General features: G+C 33.4%; 1 protein-coding gene across 23 annotated transcripts in view; it reads left to right on the top strand.

Annotated features, from left to right (window-relative positions):
* anks1b (ankyrin repeat and sterile alpha motif domain containing 1B) overlaps positions 1–18,546 on the top strand; it is a 315,281-nt gene that overhangs the window by 281,708 nt on the left and 15,027 nt on the right. For 9 of the 23 annotated variants that reach the window (XM_017355052.3, XM_073946403.1, XM_073946405.1 and 6 more), the window contains 7 exons: positions 1,283–1,390; positions 4,426–4,611; positions 5,320–5,445; positions 8,813–8,884; positions 14,014–14,100; positions 16,041–16,178; positions 18,232–18,399. In XM_017355052.3, the coding sequence (XP_017210541.1) occupies positions 1,283–1,390; positions 4,426–4,611; positions 5,320–5,445; positions 8,813–8,884; positions 14,014–14,100; positions 16,041–16,178; positions 18,232–18,399 (885 nt within the window). The remainder of the gene's footprint in view (positions 1–1,282; positions 1,391–4,425; positions 4,612–5,319; positions 5,446–8,812; positions 8,885–14,013; positions 14,101–16,040; positions 16,179–18,231; positions 18,400–18,546) is intronic. The other 14 variants (XM_021475055.2, XM_073946404.1, XM_073946408.1 and 11 more) reach the window with 3 other exon arrangements.

Here is an 18,546-nt window from a genome sequence, read left to right as displayed (position 1 = left end):
TATATTTCCCCCAATTTCTGTTTAACAGAGAGACATTTATTCAGCACATTTCTAAACATAATAGTTTTAATAATTCATTTCAAATAACTGATTTATTTTATCTTTGTCATGATGACAGTAAATAATATTTGACTAGATATTTTTAAGACACTTCTATACAGCTTAATGTGATATTTAAAGGCTTAACTACAGTAGGTTTATTAACTTGGCAGGTTAGGGTAATTAGGCAAGATATTGTTTAACAATAGTTTGTTCTGTGGACATTTAAAATATATATATATAGCTTAGGGGCTAATAATTTTGACCTAATTTTTAATTTTTTTATACTAGCCGAAATAAAACAAATAGGACTTTCTCCAGAAGAAAAAATATTATTACACATACTGTGAAAATTTCCTTGATCTGTTAAACAGCGTTTGGGAAATATGAAAAATAAAATAAAGAAAAATTCAAAGGGAGGCTATTAATTCTGACTTCAACTGTGTGTATATACAGTATATATAGATACACACACTCTCACACATTTCTATAATTTTTTCTAGACTGTAACAAAAACAAATGCTGTTATTAATTATTAAGTTTATGGATTTCATTAATATATATTGTTACTAGTATAGTATAGTATAGTTCTTGTTGCAATAGAACAAAAAATCACAATTTAGTTATGTTTATCAATAATTTAGTTTATTGTATTTTAGCTAATGACTAGTAGTAATATTTTACTGCAGAATTAATATTTTACTTTATGTAATAGTTCATTTATGTTTTTTATTATTTATATTTTCTTATAATTAGAGTAGTAGTGGTATGCTGGACAAAGTACATTATTACAGTTAATGAAATGTCTATTCAGTTGATTTTTACTGTTGTATGATCATGCTTTATTATTTTTGTATTATATTTTATTATTATTGGTAGTAGCAGTAGCACTAGCACTGGATCAAATTACAATAGTATTCATTTTTTTATCAGAAGTAGTAGTATAGTATATTCCATAGCAGTGGCTTGCATTTGGATCATATTTAAATTTTTATATTGTAATTGTAAAAATAGCACGTTTTATTTTAGTAGTACAACACGAGCTTTCTGTTTATTCATATATTTATTTAAGAATGAAACACACAGAGGAAATAAAGCCTTTTTTAACAAATAAGGCTATTTTGGTTTCATGTTCACTTGAAAAGAATAATGTTTTATTTTGCTCTGCACTACTGAAGTGCCAGTTTGCTTTTATATGTTCAGTGTTTTTAGATGCTCACTGTTCTTTGTTTCTGTCTTTTAGGTTCTTAAGATTAATTTGATCGGCCACAGGAAAAGAATACTAGCGTCACTCGGAGATCGACTGCACGAAGACCCTCCACAGAAGCCACCACGGGCCATTTCCCTACGGGTCAGTACAAAGATTTAAACAATAAATGTAATGTTCATCCTAAATGTCACCCGTAATGTCTGCATGTACAGTATGTGTGCGTGTGCGCGTGCTGTTTTTATGTGCTCCCTGCAGAATTCATAGAGAGGAATGACTTTAAGAAAACCCGAAAATGTCACTTTCTGTGCGATTTGGTCTTATCCTGAGAGCGATGGCGTTCTTTATCCTGAGCCGCTGTGGGGATTTAACTTGATCTTCCAGGCTGGATCAGACAGCTGCTCTCAAACGCTTCTCCAAGAGTCAAATCCATATAAAAGACAGTCCAGAGCAACAGAGAGCATAGTTCCCTGGGGCCACTGCTTATTTTGAAGAATTGCCTGATGCAAAAACTGATATATGACTTTAAAAAATGGATTCAAGCACAAACATCAAGCAAAAACAAGCAAAGAGCTGGATTTACTGTACATTAATAAAGTCATTGAAGACTTTCTATTCAGCTCTTAGTAGTTTGATAAGAAACTTAAGCTTTTTTTCATAATTCAAGAATTTAGGAACTCAAAAATGTAGAATTGTAGATGCAAAGTGAAAATATAAAAAAATCAATTGCTGTGCAACAGATGTAAGGAATCATTTACTGTAAAGGCCAGCTCATAGAACTGTATTGTGAAATGTTGTTGAAATTGGCCCACGTATAGAGGACTGTCAGAACATTAAAGGGGTGGTTCACTCTAAAATTACATTTCTGTCATAATGTAGTCATGCTCTGCTTTTTCCAAACATTTCGGAATGTCTTTCTTCTATTGAACAGAAAGGAAAATTGTTCCAAATAAAAGATTGTTTTATAGTTTTATTTGTTTTTCAAATAAAAGCTGCTTATTTCCAATATTACAATAGAATATATTATTTTCATAAAAGTTTAGAACCACGTGAGGCTGATTTTTTTGGATGAAATATCTTTTATTGCAGCAAATTTGGAGTCTATAACTAAATGCTTTTAGCGCCACCAACTGTTCAAAGTTGCACTCATGTTTGTGATTCACATCGTTTTTGTGGTGATGATTTCACCAAGTAGGTACAGTGAACCAGAGAGATTAACATGCTGCAATTAACACATGCAATTACAAAAAACACCAGGAAGTTTAGAAAAGAACTTTATCTGAGTACATGTGTTGCAAATCCTCACAACGCAAATCTATTTTTAAAAAACACGCTACTTTTTCTCACAACGCAAACAAAAAAATAAAATACGCTGAATTTTCTCACAATGCAAACAATTTACGACTTTCAAAAAGCACACAACACAATGGAAATGTTTCAAGTAGACCCAAAAACAAAGCTATTGAGGTTATGGCTATTTAGGCTCTTGAAATACAAAAAAAAGGGAATCAGGATGTCAAAATAAACAAACAAGAAAACAACTCACCTTTAATAAATCACCTAAAACTTCACTGAGCAATAGTCATGGCAGAGAAGTGTCTTGTCATGTTTTTGAGTCCACTTGAAACATTTCCATTGTGCTATGATATTTTTAGGAGTGTTGTGAGTGTTTTCTTAAATTGTTTGCATTGTGTGAAAATGCAGCACGTTTTATGAAATTAATTGCATTGTGTGAAAATTCTTAATTTGCTGGCGTTTTTTGTAATTGTACATGTCATTTAATTTGATGCACGTTAAGCTCTCTCGTCCACCGTAAGTAGGACATGTTCCTGGATTGACATCTATGCTGATCCTGGAACAAGGGACAGGTTTACTGTTTATGTTAAGTTTAATCTTACGATTAGGTTTATGCCCTTCTACATGATTGTTATCCAACTTTTATTCTCCTTTAATTTTTGGAATAATTTATGGTTATAGTTGGGATTAGGGGTAGGGAATACTGTAGATATGGATTAGATTTTCAAACAAAAAGGATCAAAATTGATGCTTATCTACGATTGCATCATACTTGGTGAAATCATGACATGCTCTAATAACAGTTAGATTGCACACTGTTAGTTTCCCTCATGAACATTATTCTGCCATTTTATATTACTTTGAGTCAAGATTATAGAATATCTGGTATTTTTGTTTGTCAATAAAAAAAAATTGTTTATTTATTAAAATGTCATTTTTCATAATGTATTTTTTATACTCTTATGTTTTACCCCTATTGTTATGCTTTACGCCTACTGTTATGCTTTACGCCTATTGTTATGGTTAGGCTATTTTCAGCTCCATTTAATAATTTTTATGCTCATCAACTGCCAATCCCTTAAGTCAGGCTATCATGCCAGGATAATATACATTTTAAGAGCTTTGGCTTCAAAATCTGCATTTGAAAGGCTGACTATTTTAAAGTGTTTAAACGATAGACTACAGAAAAGTGAAATGTAAACTTTGTAAAGCTACTATCGAGCTATCAAATATGGAAGAGGGAGCTTTTCACATGTTTTTGAGGTAAATTATCAAATGTTGTAAAACTGGCTATTAAAGTCATGCAAGATTTTATTCACGCTAAAATCATTTAAATATTATGCAATGCAGCCTTTTTTTCTTTAGTGCTCATGGAAATTCAGATTTTTGTGTCACTTGAAAATCACGGTTTTTGATATTTGTCTTAGAGTGGGAACCCATATTAAAATCATTGCATTTTGTGGTGTAATGATCACATTTAGAAGTTATGTAGGGATATTTGTTATTTAAGCACAGGAAGAACTTCTAAAATGTAAAATACTTATCACCGATTGTAAGACTTTTAAAGTGCATTTGAAACCTGAAAGCTGCCATAGTAATTTTCTCCTGTTCTGACTTATGTGAATAAACCAGATTTGTGAACAAGAAAAAACGTAGAGCGGGACCGGGGACTGGATTTTGTCTATTGGGAACTGATTTCATCATAGTTGCTGCTTTTGCATTTCACTGTGACTTTGAAATCTCATGCAAACCTGCTTTTTTCCCACACTTGCTCTTAAATACAGTTCACAGTTGGATTACAGTCACAAAATGCTGACACTGTCAAGTCCTGTCAAACCACCATGCTAACCCCTTAAACCTTTTTTTCAATCACCATGCCGCAGGAGCCGACTGGGAACCACACTCCCCCTCAGCTGTCCCCGTCTCTGAGTCAGGCCTACCCCAACGCCGGCTCTCTGGACGTCCAGCACCTCATCATGCAGGCGGATGCCAGACGCAGACGCAACGACAACTACTTTGAGGATGTGCCGCGCTCTAAACTAGAGAGACAGATGGCACAAGTCAGTATGGTGAGTTAGTGCACTACTCTTCTCTGCCTGTGTTTTGGTGTGATCAGTTTCACTTTGTGCACCTTTTTGTCAGGACAGACTCCCAGTAAATCAGTGGTGTGATGTGTGTGTGTGTGTGTGTGTGTGTGTGTGTGTGTGTGTGTGTGTGTGTGTGTGTTTGTGAATGTATTTTGGCTGAGATCTCTCATTGTGAGCTTATCAGTGATGTGTGTTTTGCGGTGATTGTGAATAGAATGAGTTATTACACTGAAGGTAATGGCAAAGGGTTACACAAAAGCCATGTGTGCTCATCCTCTTTTAGCCTTTATCAGTGTTTTCCTGCCCTGTGGCACAATATATTGTTACAGTGGGAGAGAGAGAGGAGGAAAAAGGCTTTAGAACAAATAAAAAATGTGAACTGAATTGCTTAGCAACTATTCAGGTACAGGCTGAACCCTGTGTTCCAGGAAAAAAGAAAGATGATTATCGCAGTGCACTCGGTTAAGTGGGGTTATAGGATACAATATGTAGCATTTGGACAGAAGTTTGTGAGATTATCGATGAGTGCTTGCAGCTAAAATTGAAACAAATTAATCAATCAGTCAATCAAGCAAGCAAGCAATAATCAGTCAGTAGATTTAAAAAAACTTGAGGTTCAGTGATTGCAACCTAAACACCGGAGCTGGATTTATTGATTAACATGTATCCTTGTCACCTCTGATTTTCCAGCAAGGTGAATGGTGTGAGCCCATCACGCTACGACCCCCAAATGAGGCGACGTCGTCTACACCGGTGCAGTACTGGCAACACCATCCAGAGAAGCTCATCTTCCAGTCCTGTGACTATGAAGCATATGTGAGTCTGCCTGTTTGACTGACCGACATCAACACTTTGGGCTACCAAATTTTTAAGGGGGATTCTATCAATTTTTTTTTTTTGCAAATGTAAATTAACATCTAAAATAGACTTTTAATTGTTTCTTTTGTCCATTGACATTTAGACATTTACATTTAGTCATTTAGCAGATGCTTTTTTTCAAAGCGACTCACAATTGAGGAGGCATTCAGCAATTCAACAAGTAAAGGCAATACATACAAGAAGTGTTAGTTATTCAAAGTGACTTGTTTGTGTCCAGAGAAATTTAATGCTAGAGTAGGAGGTTTTTTTATTATTATTATTATTATTTGAAAAAGAAACAGAGAGAGAAAGTCTTTTGGAGTCGGAAAGTATTTCCGCCTTTAAAAATCCTATGACATTTTTTGTAAAGAGTAGGGGTGTAAGCCTTCTCTCCACCATTAGCTGGTGTGTGGTGAGCGCACTGGCGCCATTGTTCTGTGACCACCGTCGCATCATCTAAGTGGATGCTGCACAATGATGGTGGTGTGGAGAGACCCCCCTCATGATAGTAAAGCGCTTTGGGTGTTTGGCCATACATGATAAAATGCGCTATATAAATGCACATTACATTACATAAAAATACATTACATTACAAAGATCTTCTATAGGCGGTTTTGGTATTATTCTCTGGGGTTTGGTGCTCTATGAATATATGGGTTTTTAGTTGTCGTTTGTCTGCAGTGTGAATGATAATGGGAAGATCTATTCACCAGTGAGAAACATTGAATGAAAAGGTTTTGGAAAGTGACATAATTAACCTTAAATAAACCTTATTGTTTTAGACCTTATTGTAGCCAATGCTCAGATATCAGATATTTAAACACAACTTATTTATTAAGCAATTTATTTAGAAAATTGTGTAATACAAAAATGTTTGCGATTTATTTATTTATTTTAAATTATGCAATTAATCAAGCTGGGGACGTACTGTATGATGAGTAAGATATAGTGAAGTATAGATAGTAAAGTATAGATAGATACATTTTTTTCCCCGTTTCCCCCGCAGTGTCTTGCCTTAATGCGAATGTATTTCAGTGCAGATTTGGCCTTCAGATAAGAAGAGAAAAGCAAACGTGAAAGCTATCAGCGAGTGCTTTAGTATTTCAGTGGTGAATAATGGTGTTTTAACCTTCAATCAATACAGTGTTTTTCAGCTCTCTCTGGGCCGAGCGGCTCTAGTATTAGCTTACATAAACCCACTCTGTTTCCTAGCAACAACCATGTAAATCTGATTGGCTGTGCCAAACGCACTGATGGAGTTTATAAGCAGAATGCATGTGTGTGAGTGTGACGGAGGTCAAGAGTTTACTTCCCGTGCTGAGCCTTGAAGAAACGGCCAGATCTGTGGATCAATGCCTGTCTGAGCTCAAATCATACAGTGGAGTGTAGAAGTGTAATGATTTTATGATTATGTAGTACCTTGTGTGGTCACGATCGCCAGTTTCAAGGTAAACCACTGAAAACGTTCTGACGGTTAATGTTACCATTTCATATTTACATTATTATTAAAATCATGAATGATTATTATGATTTTGAAAACTTAGTGTAAATCCTGTAACATTGTAATTAGCTGTTATTGTTCATGCATGTTTATATAGGTAGTTAATAAATATATATATATTTTTAAAAGACCATTAAAGGTTGTTGTATTCCTTTCATTTAAAGTGTGTGCTGCACATTATTAAGAATAATGAGCTGATACTAGGCTTCATTAAATTAAATCTCAAATCGAATCACAATATCAATCAGAAAAATCACAATTTCATATTTTAATCAAATTGCACAGCTCTTTTATGGCTTTTATAAAGCAGCTTTATGCAGTTTTGTAAAAAAAAAATCCCTGTGAGCTAGTTTTCCAAGTGCAGGTTTAGCAAACAATAACTTAAATCAGAAAATCAAATGTTCCTATGGCAACAAAAACACAATGTACATGAAGCAATATAACCATAAGTAAACAAAGCATAAATGCACAGATCCTTGTTCATGTTACTTGCCATTAAATTGCATAAAGCTGCGACTTTAATGTGTTGTTCGCTCATTTTTAGATACAAAAATTGGCGATATGCCTTGTGTGTTTGACATCACTAGATGAGTTACATCGCTAGTCGTACCTTTTAACATGGAAGACAAAATAAGTAAAATTAAAATTATTAAGATATTAAAATTAAAGACAAAATATTACTACAACTTGTGAATTAATATGTATTAGTGTTAAAAATAATCAATAAATAAAAACCAAAAAGTTGTAGGATGATTATCGCTGTATAGTGGATTTGGAAATTTAACTTTGACATTGAAAATGAGTACCTGTGACTCCAGCATCAGCCTGTCACCTTCACCATCACCATTCAGTCTTCAATCTGATCTTTAGAAGATGGAGTTTTGCAGTATCTGAGTGTTTAACAAAAGCTTGTCACATGTGCTGATGGTAGATTGCAGAAAGGTTTGATGTGAAACATGGGCCAGTGGCTTGATAAAGGTTGTCCTTGTCTGAGGGGCAGCAGTGCTGCGTAACATTTCACCAGATTTCAACAGCAAAGAGAGCCTTTTCCTGCACATTTGACTTCAGACAGCTACTTTTACATTCACTCACAGTCATACACATTTACTGTACAACCTGACAAGGCTATTGTTACTTGTTTTATATACACATCTAGATTGTAATGTTTTGCAATAAAAAGTAATTATTAAAGTTAATAATATTATTAATAGTAATGTTAATCTTGAGCAGCACGGTTCCTAAAAAAAACACTGGGTCAAGCTTCTGCTGGGTAAGTTGCAATTTCAGTGTGGAGTTTGCATGTTCTCCCCATGTTTGCGTGTGTTTCCTCCGGGTGCTCAGGTTTCCCCCACAAGTTCAAAGAAATGTGGTACAGGTGAATTGGTTAAGCTAAATTGTCCGTAGTGTATTTGTGTTAATGGAAGTGTATGGGTGGTTTGGGTAGAAGGGCATCCGTATACTGCGTAAAACATATGCTGGATAAGTTGGAGGTTCATTCCGCTGTGATTAATAATGGGACTAAACCGAAAAGAAAATTAATGAATGTTAACCTTTGATAAAAAAGAATATGAATATAAACAGGCTTACATTAATTTTAATAAATAAATACTTGAATTAATACATAGCTTAAACAATTAGCTTAAAGTTAATAATGATAATGTTAAATATCGTACATTTTTGTGACATATATTTTACATATAGAAAACGAATACACCATAAATGTATTCAGTTACTGTTGTTTTTTAATCTATCTACATTTGTTAGATGATACACTTACAGATGAATTGTACAGTGATTATGTGTGTGTGTGTGTTTGCTCTGCAGTATCTGGGCTCGATGTTGGTGAAGGAGCTGCGCGGTACAGAATCCACACATGATGCCTGTGCAAAAATGAGGGTAAGGCTTGTGTCACCATGACAGACACTAAACCTTTTGTTGTTGTGGAGTAACGTTAATTAACACATCAACTAGCATGTTACTGCTCTCAGTTAATTCTCGAATGTGCTAGTGTTTGAAAATAAAAATTTTACTATTAGTATATTGCTCTAATCTTAAAAATTGTGTCAGCTGACTATACTGCATAATAAATCAGCCTTTATGAATCACAGTTTGTTATAATGGTAACGTTATGGTAACTAGACTTAGTTTTTATTTTTGATATGACATTAGCGCACAAAGCATTGATATTGATACATCCTGCATAAACAGTGTTGAACTAACCCTCATTGGTAAAGTAGTGTGGCATTAAGTACATTTTCCCAAATATATAACTATTTCGCTCCGAGTCTAGGTGACAATAAATTACTAAAGGGCATAATTAATAATTGGGTTGTGTTGGTGGATTTTCCAAAAAGATCCCTTTTGGTCCACAACCAAACACGGACACTCACTAAAGTGAAAGAATATTCAGGCCACCCCTTTATGCTCAATTTTTCTAAAATATTTCATATCCTTTTTGGACAATCTCTGCATAAGACATAATGGTGGAGGGGATCCAAGAGCTCTCTACCCCATCATAGAAATGAGCTCCTAGAGCCCTACCAGCAGCTTTGCTTATAGCCCATGCCTTAATCAGCAGCTGATCACAGTCTGGATCATATTACTATAGGCAATCTATAGGATGAGAAAACACACAGGAAGGAGGGACAAGAAAACACATAAAGATACACATAAAAAATATAAATAATAAAAAAAAACACTGGTCGTAACAATAAAATATTTCCATTTATAGAGAAACTCTTCCTTAAGGTCTTCAGATTTGTGAAGTCTCTACAATAAAAAAAAATTGTAATGTTTTCTTTTATGGCACAGATTTTGTAAATCTCTGCTGCTACAGCGAGTAAGCAGAAATGGCAAAGTGGGTGGAAACATGCAGATCATTAACAAATTTAATGGAAATAATTACTATTACTAAAACAAATTTGGTTTTATTCATGTTAATCAGCTGGTAGAAGCACTATGGACCCAATATAACTTAATATACACTTAAACAAAGCAAAAGTCTGATTTTCATGTCCCCTTTAAGCGTCTTTTACCTCAGCATACCTTGCAGCCTCATGAGATTATTTAACACGGCAGGACAGTTCACTGGCTCTGTGTTTGTGTGCATGTAAAACACCATCTGTTCTCCGTCTCTCTCTCTTTCGCCCTCTCTGCTGTTTCGGATGAGAGTTTGAGACCTGCCGCCCCTCGCTTCTTCACACGCACATTAATACAGTCAGAGGGTGTAAATGTAGGTCCTCCATCCCGCACTCTTTGTTTTAGGCTGAATATTTTGGCAGGTACAGAACAGCAAAGAGGAGAGAGAGCGAGAGAGGAAATGAGGTCCACATGAATATATATTCCTCTCTGACAGCTAATATGACGGCGCAGGAAGATATGAAAATGAGTTTGAATTCTTCATCACCTTCATCTTCCTCTGCTCCATGTGATTTTGGGGTCCTGCAGACTGAGATTTTTTTTCCTGGTTTGCTGGGTTTTCAGAGGGCTTGCCCTATACTGACAGACCAAAGGGAAAGCAGTCTGTTTTCAGCTAAACCAGAGCTGTTATTGTCTGTCTGCTCAAAATAGCTTAGATTCTTTTGAAAAAACTATAAGTAATATCATTTTAAAATGTAGAATATTAACATAATTAAAATATTACAGTTATATAATAATATATATAAGAATAACAATAAATCAGTCTGTTTTCTGTTGAACAAAAATTTGTACATTAAATTCTAAGTAAAGTGTTACTTGCAGACATTTTTATTTCTAATTTTAAAATAAAGAGTAAATGCAGAAGTATCCAGAAGGACTTTTTTAATTTTGCAGTAGCCTGGATCAAGCGCTTCCAGGGAACTACATGGCGTTACAAAATTGGCGTGTTTAAGGTCTGTTTTCTTTAAAAATCGACAATCTTCACTGCCTGATTGATATACAATATAAAGTGGGTCTCAGAATGTACAAGAAGCACTGCATTAAATAATTTTTTCCATGCCATGTCTGTCCCGTTTTTATCAGGTTACTCTCTGTACCTCAATAAACTCCCAACTGGAAGGGTTTCAGGGCAAGTACAATAGATACAACTCGAGCCACTGCTGAACTTTTATTGCGTACACATACACAATGTTCATCCACAAACTAGACAGCTGTACTGACGGTACACGAGTCTGTCAAACTTAGACGTCCTTCCTCGTTTAATTAACAGTTGCTAGTAGCTAGGTTATAAACCGGCAAGCGTACCGGCCCTGAACAATAACTAACTGAGAGAAAAGAAAAATGAAACCTGCGTCTTAATTTATTCTCAGACACAACCTATCGGCTAGAAACGGTAATACACATATGCGTAATCTATCACAATTATGACATATATGAAAATACAACATAAATGTGCCTGCATTTAAACTTACATGGCAAATATACATACTTATATTTATCCTTCAAATACTCTGAAGCGTAATAACATCCATCTTTAATAATATACATATGCAAACAATAGTGACACATACTGGAAAGTCCTACAATGTCCTTACAATATGAACATTTATTTTATCCCAGTATTTATATATTTTATACAATGGAGTTTCTGCGCTAGCCCGCTGATCCTGACAGGTGCATGTGTGTAAACGGCTTTTCATCTTGTTTTACGCTTGAACAAGTAAATAAATGCTGAAGTCTATTTAGCTGATTGTATTTTAATTACATTACAACATCAATGCTGTTAAAGGAACCGTATAAAATTGAAAAAAGTCATTTAACCGTTTACCAGAAGTTTATCGGCATAGAAGGGAACAGTAGTTGTGCATATACCCTATTTAAAAAGGGAAGATTGTGTTCTTCAAAATGTCATATTTTTTCCATGGTGCTTGCTGTTTGTTTGTAGTTATTTGAGACACATACGTGCCATTTGTAGTTTATAGCAATTTTATAGATTATTTTAAAGTTTATTAGAATTTTTAATTGCAATTTTTTTAACTGCTAAAATCTTTTAAATATTGTAATATAGATCCTTTTCACATTTCCATGTTTTTCATAAATTTTTTACAACCCTATTTGCTAAAATAATAAAAGAAAAGCTCCAGAATGGTGTTATCAAGACTTTCAGAAAAAGATATGGTAAACATGCTTGCTTTGGAGACGTTGAGATATATCAATAATGACAAATTGCGTATGTTTGACAAAACATGGGGACAGATATTAGCATTGGAAGAAACACAAGCTAACCAATAACCCCTTTCGATAGCACAGTAATTAAAGATTGAGCTTAATTAATATTCATAATCTATAAAATTCTTAATAATGTGGCCAAACTATTATTTGACAATAAAACTGTAGTCAGGGTAATGCATTTTCTGTTGATACAACAACGTTACTTTATAATTGCTTTTATTTATGCATTACCTGACCAGCTAAATTATATTTTGCTTTCATGTGCATTTGTCCCTCTGTGTTCTGTCGTTTGGTTGTTCTGTCATAGGTTAGTGTTTTTTTTAATTATTTTATTTTATTATTATTATATATATATTTTTTAATGTATTGTATTTTATATGTATTATATTGTAGTGTATTGAATAGTTTTTTTCCTGTATTTTGTTGCAGCAAAAAGCACATAAATAAACGTAAAAAAAGTAAAAAACGACTTTCAGAAAAAGGAAAAAATAGTGTGAGCCAGAGGAGAGAATAACATCAAATTTACTCTCAACCTCATAGACGCTACATTAGAAACACCTCGCATAAGCAGTAATTTGTTTTTTGACATTTTGTACGCAAATATGATATAATACATTCATAAATGCATACAAATGTTCGTGTTTTAAAAAAAAATCTAAATATTAAAAAGTTTAAAGGATTTAAGATTATGATGGCTGTTAAATGCATCATAACAGTCTTGTGAAAAGGTCCACTTTAAATAATGCTGTTATATAATAACTGTATATAAATACCATTAATAATAATGTATTAAAGGTAGCATGATGTCAAATAAACTTTATTTATTTACATATATTAATATCCAATGTTTCCGTTTTCTTCAAGTTGGCGAGTTAATTGTTGTATTTTGTTATTATTTGTTGGCTCACCTTTATTTTTGTTGTTTTATGAAATACAGATAAAATTGCATTTAATATACAAGGAAAGTATGAGTATCAAATGTTCCTAACAGTAAATATTACTAACAGTCACAATTTGCTTTGAAATAGTATAGTATAATTATGTATATAATAGTATAGTAATAAAAATTATAATAAACGATATGTACTGTAGTAATTAATTTTTTGATTAAATTTAGAATTTTGAGTCAGGAAAGCAATATTTATAGAGTAATCCAATCCCATTAAAACATTGTTGACAAATTAATATACAGTGCCTATAGAAAATCATCAACTACATTACGCCCTGCTTTTTAAAGACCTTGTGGATGAAGACAACGGTTAGGAGAAGGCTACAAACATATTTCAAAGACTGGAAAAATTATTTGAAAGGTGATTTGATTTCAGGCTGTATGACAAATACTGTAAGTAATCATTTCAAAGGGGTATGATGAATTTTTTTATAGTCAATGTATAAAAAATATATAGTAGTATAAGCAAGAAATGCAAGAAAACATATATATATAAAAAATGTTCTCATATCACAAAGTCCTTCTTCTTCTCAGTTTTACTATGTCTCCAAAAATTAAGCATCAAACATTTAATTCAACGTTTCTTTATAAATATTTGTAAAACTTGCTATCAACATCTGAATGAAAATCCTTTGAAAGCCTTGTTTTTTCTACCGGCGCAGCTAAAACAGCCTTTTATTTCAGCAGAGGTGCATTCATTACCAGCCACTTTCACATTCAATAAGGCCTCATTTTGAACACTACACAATGTTATTTCGGCCCTTTTTATTTGTCTCATGAGATGCCACACTATCTGGGTTATTGCAGGGGACTGAATGACGTCACGTGTAAATAATTGAGTGTGCGTTTGAGCCTGTATTGAATAGATCTCAGTCAGTCTGTGAATGTTAATGCTGATCTTTTCCCTTCTCGTTCTTTCTGTAAGAAGTCGACAGAACAGATGAAGAAGATCCCCACCATAGTACTGTCTGTCTCCTATAAGGGCGTCAAGTTCATCGATGCTACTAACAAGGTGATCAAATGCTGCCAAATTTATACATAGGTTGTTTTCGTAACTTTCATCTTTTCATTTTAACACGTATAAAGGTTAGGGCTGTGAGTGAGGGAAAATGTATTTAAATTAATAAATCACAATCAATTGAGTTTCACTGAGGAAAGAAAGATAAAGGATGTTACATTAATCTCACAGAGAATGATTAAGTGCCGTTAGAAGTCACATTTTGTGCTTAACTTCCATTTTATTGCACTACCTTGAAATCACTAATTTAGCACATATAATTGAGGATTTTTATTATAAATGTTTAATTACAAATTAATGAAAAAATGAGTGACTGAAAGAAAAAAATAATTACTTAACCAATGAATGCAGTTGAAGTCAAATTTATTAGCCCTCCTATGAAATTTTTTATTCTTTTAGTTGTGTAACAGACCAAGGAAATTTTCACAGTATTTCCTATAATATATTTTTCTTGTCGGGATTGTCTTATTTTTTCTTTAATTTGTGATCAGTTTTAAATAGTTTTTTATCCAATAATTTAAATTAAATCTAGTTAAGTCCTTAAATTGCACTTAAAGTGAAAAATATTATCTTGCAAAATAAGTAAACCAATATTATGCAGTCACCATGGCAAAGACAAAAAATGTTATTAGACATTAGTTTTTAAAACTATTATGTCTAAACATGCGTTTTTAAAATATTCTCTCCGATAAGCGAAATCTGGGAAATATTTTTAAAAGGAAAAAAAAATTACTTTGCTTGTGTATATACAGTATAAATATTATGTGGTATTTAGGCATTTTCAATGTAGTCATCTCATTGGCCCATGAACATTTCCCGCTTGTTGTCCTACTATTTCATTACTGTAACAAAAGGGAATTTAATCATAGCTTAACATTAAAACAGCTCTCATAAAATTATTGATCAATATGTGGACTTATTTGCATTCTCAGAAGCCATAGAAACTAAAAATGTAAAACAGGAAATACATAAGGGCCGTTGTTGTTGATTACATTCTTCAAAATGGTCTACTGTTTATATTACTTTTAGACAAAACAACATCAGTGTTTTAACTTGAGAAGAGTTAAGATACCAATATTTAGAGGAAATACTCAGATTTTCTATCGCTCAAATTCTTTGTTGTTTCTGTTAAAAATATATTTTATTACGATATTCTTTTATTTAAAACTTGGACAAAACCAACACAAATATTAACATTTTGCCACTACACACTTTTTGCTAATACCTAATAAATCCAGTAAATCCGGGAGAACTGAATTTTCAAATGGTCTTTACATTTTAGCTGTATACAGTTAAAGGTAAAGTTATTCAGCCTCCTGTGATATGTTTATTCTTTGTAAAATATTTCACAAGTGATGACTAAGAAAGCAAGGATATTTTAATAGTTTTTTAAATTATTATTCTGCAGAAAGTCCTATTTCTCTTGGTTTGGCGGAAATGAAAACATATTATTTTACATTTTTAAGACAGTTTTAAGGTCAAAATTATTAGCCTCTTAAGAAATTATTTATTTCCATTGGCTACAGAACTAACCACTGCAGTTCAGTCACTTGCCTAGTTAACCTTAGTTAAGCCTATCATTGCACTTTTAACTGAATAGTATGCTGTAAAATGACTAGTAAAATATTGTTCTGTCATAATGGCATTGTCAAAAAAAGTTATTACTAAAATGATTGAAATAACAACAAATTGTTATTACAAATAAGTTATTAAAACTGTTATGTTTGAAGACTTGTTTAAAAAGCAACTTTGTTCTTTTAAATACCAATTTAATAATCTTTTAATAAGAATTACATTTTTACAAGAGGGAAATCTCTCTTGTAAACTTGTAACTTGTTTTGTCTGCAACTGTGTGTGCTATGTAGAAAAGTAATGTGGTTAATAAATACACCTTGAATTGGATCTGACATTGTGTTCTTTGCTCTGCTGTTCAGAACATTATCGCGGAGCATGAGATCAGGAATATCTCTTGTGCGGCTCAGGATCCTGAAGATTTGTCCACATTTGCATACATCACCAAGGACCTGAAATCCAGCCATCATTACTGCCATGTGTTTACAGCCTTCGATGTGGTTCGTAATACATAAATGATCACACATACAGTACTGCACATAAATAAAATAAAACATCCATTAAAGCTCACTTACAAATGCTCAAAGGTCATGCATAGGTTGCAAGACTTCTTTTAGGAGTTACTGTGATAAATAACAATGAAGTACTTGTTTAAATATTTGTGAACATTGATAAAAAAAATTTGAAAATTTGAAAAAGGAAAAAGCTGCCTTAATTATTTAATCTTGAATATTTAGATGTTGACATCAAATTTTATGTACAAGATAAACAAGTTATTTGAAAGATATGCAAAAATCAAATATGGGTATAATGAAATGTTATATGCAATAACATTTGCGAAAACATATACATTTATGGAAAAATGAAAGAAAACACTTAGGGCCCTATCATACACCTGGCACAATGTGGCGCAAGGCGCGACGCAATTGTTATTTGCTACTTTCAGCTCGGCGCAAGAGTCGTTTTGAGGTGTTGCGAAACGCTGTTTAAATGGCAAATGCATTTGCACTCATATGTGCGCAGATGCTCTGTTTAACTGTTTTCTTGCTAGTTAAATGCTCAGTTTTTCCACTTGCACTTACTTTACTGTACGTCATGTAAATAGCAAATGTGCTTATGGCGCAATGCAACTGGCTCTTAAAGGAAATGGGAGATGAGACTCTAATTGATTTATTCTTAAAACACACCTATAACTCAATAAGAAAATAAACTCAACCCTTTTAGACCATGCACCACAGCGCAAAGCAGATTTTTCCGACCTTTAATTAGCAAAAGTGGATTCTGACACGCCCTGAAACCGTTTGCGCCCTGCGTTTTGCGCTTTGCGCATGGACCGTCAAAATAGAGCCCTTATTCTGACAACTTACAGTACTAGGGCTGAACAATATCGCTCAAACATCTATAACGCAATATGTGCATCGACAATACTTTAAACGTAGGATTAGATTATTTATTTAAGATTAAAAGATAAAGATAGTATTACATATTATTGTATACAATTGTTCATACAATGACGACCATGTTATTTTATGTTTGATTGTTAAATTGTAAAAAAGCACAGTTTATTAAACTTTTACATTTATTCTATTGTAGTTATATACAGTATGCTCATATTCTATTATATTTCATGCAGATGCATTGCATAGGTAAATCGCCCCAGTCGATCTAAATAAATGAAATCTTTTCAAATAGAGCTCAAATCAATTCATCTGGTAATACTATATTTATATCATGATATACATTACAGCAAAACAAAATAGAAACAGCCCTACTACTTACTAAAATATATAAAACAATATGTGAACTTTATACTTGAAGTGGTTAGAAACATCTTGCTGACAAATGGGTAAAACTTACTGTTTTGAAGGATACTGACCAAATATTAAGATTTAAAATGACAATTTATTAATATTTGGATTCTTAAAAGAGATGATTACTTGATTTAAATACGCATGACAAGATTTTTCTCTATTAGTGTCAAGTGTAAATCATTGTAAAAATGTGTGATAGTCAAAGATAGTCATTATTTTGGGTCAAAGAGATTTACGTTAAACGAGACACAATCTAATGGTCAAAAACAAAACTTGAAGCTAGAGTTTAACAAAAATACAGCAATCTAACTTCTTCTGTTGGTCTGTCAGATCTTGATGATAGCAAATCTCATGCCTATAGCACCTGTTTACTTATTTAAATTAGAAAGTCTACATTTTTTGCTAGCATATGTGTTTTTGTATTTGTGGAAATAGTGGCTTTAATAAGTTGGTGTCTTCTGTGTTGGCGTCTGTCACAGTAACACCACGGAGCTGTCTCTGCGTCAGCTAGTCACAACACATGAATAATTCAGAACCTGCTCAAAGCATGTTTTTAATCATTTAAACATCTCTAAGCTCTAAAATTATGGAAGAGAAATGCTGAAACTGTAGCCAAATGTAGTAGCAACTAAACTGCAGTCAAATCTTGAAGGCTTTTTTCCTCTATGTGCAGAAGCCTAAATGTGAACTTTTGGTTGATTTTTAAATATTAATTTACTTCTGTTTTTGTTTTTCCTCCCAGAATCTGGCCTATGAGATTATCTTGACGTTAGGCCAGGCGTTTGAGGTGGCATATCAGCTGGCTTTGCAGGCCAGAAAGAGTGGCCACGGGTCTTCAACTCTGCCTGAGAGCTTCGACAGCAAACCCTCCAAACCTGTACCTAAACCACGTGGAAACATACGCAAGTCTGTGAGTCACTCTGACCTTTTAGCCCTCTCACACACACACACACACACACACACACACACACACTGTCGTCCATCTGGACACATGTACACCTACACACTTTCAGCTCGTATCTGTGCATCTTCAAGCTGAGCAGTGCATCATGGGAAA

This window comes from Danio rerio, chromosome 4, assembly GCF_049306965.1.
Source record: "Danio rerio strain Tuebingen ecotype United States chromosome 4, GRCz12tu, whole genome shotgun sequence".
Lineage (NCBI taxonomy): Eukaryota > Metazoa > Chordata > Actinopteri > Cypriniformes > Danionidae > Danio > Danio rerio.
The sequence above is the reverse complement of the archived record's forward strand: the minus strand, read 5'-3'. Positions and strand labels throughout refer to the sequence as shown.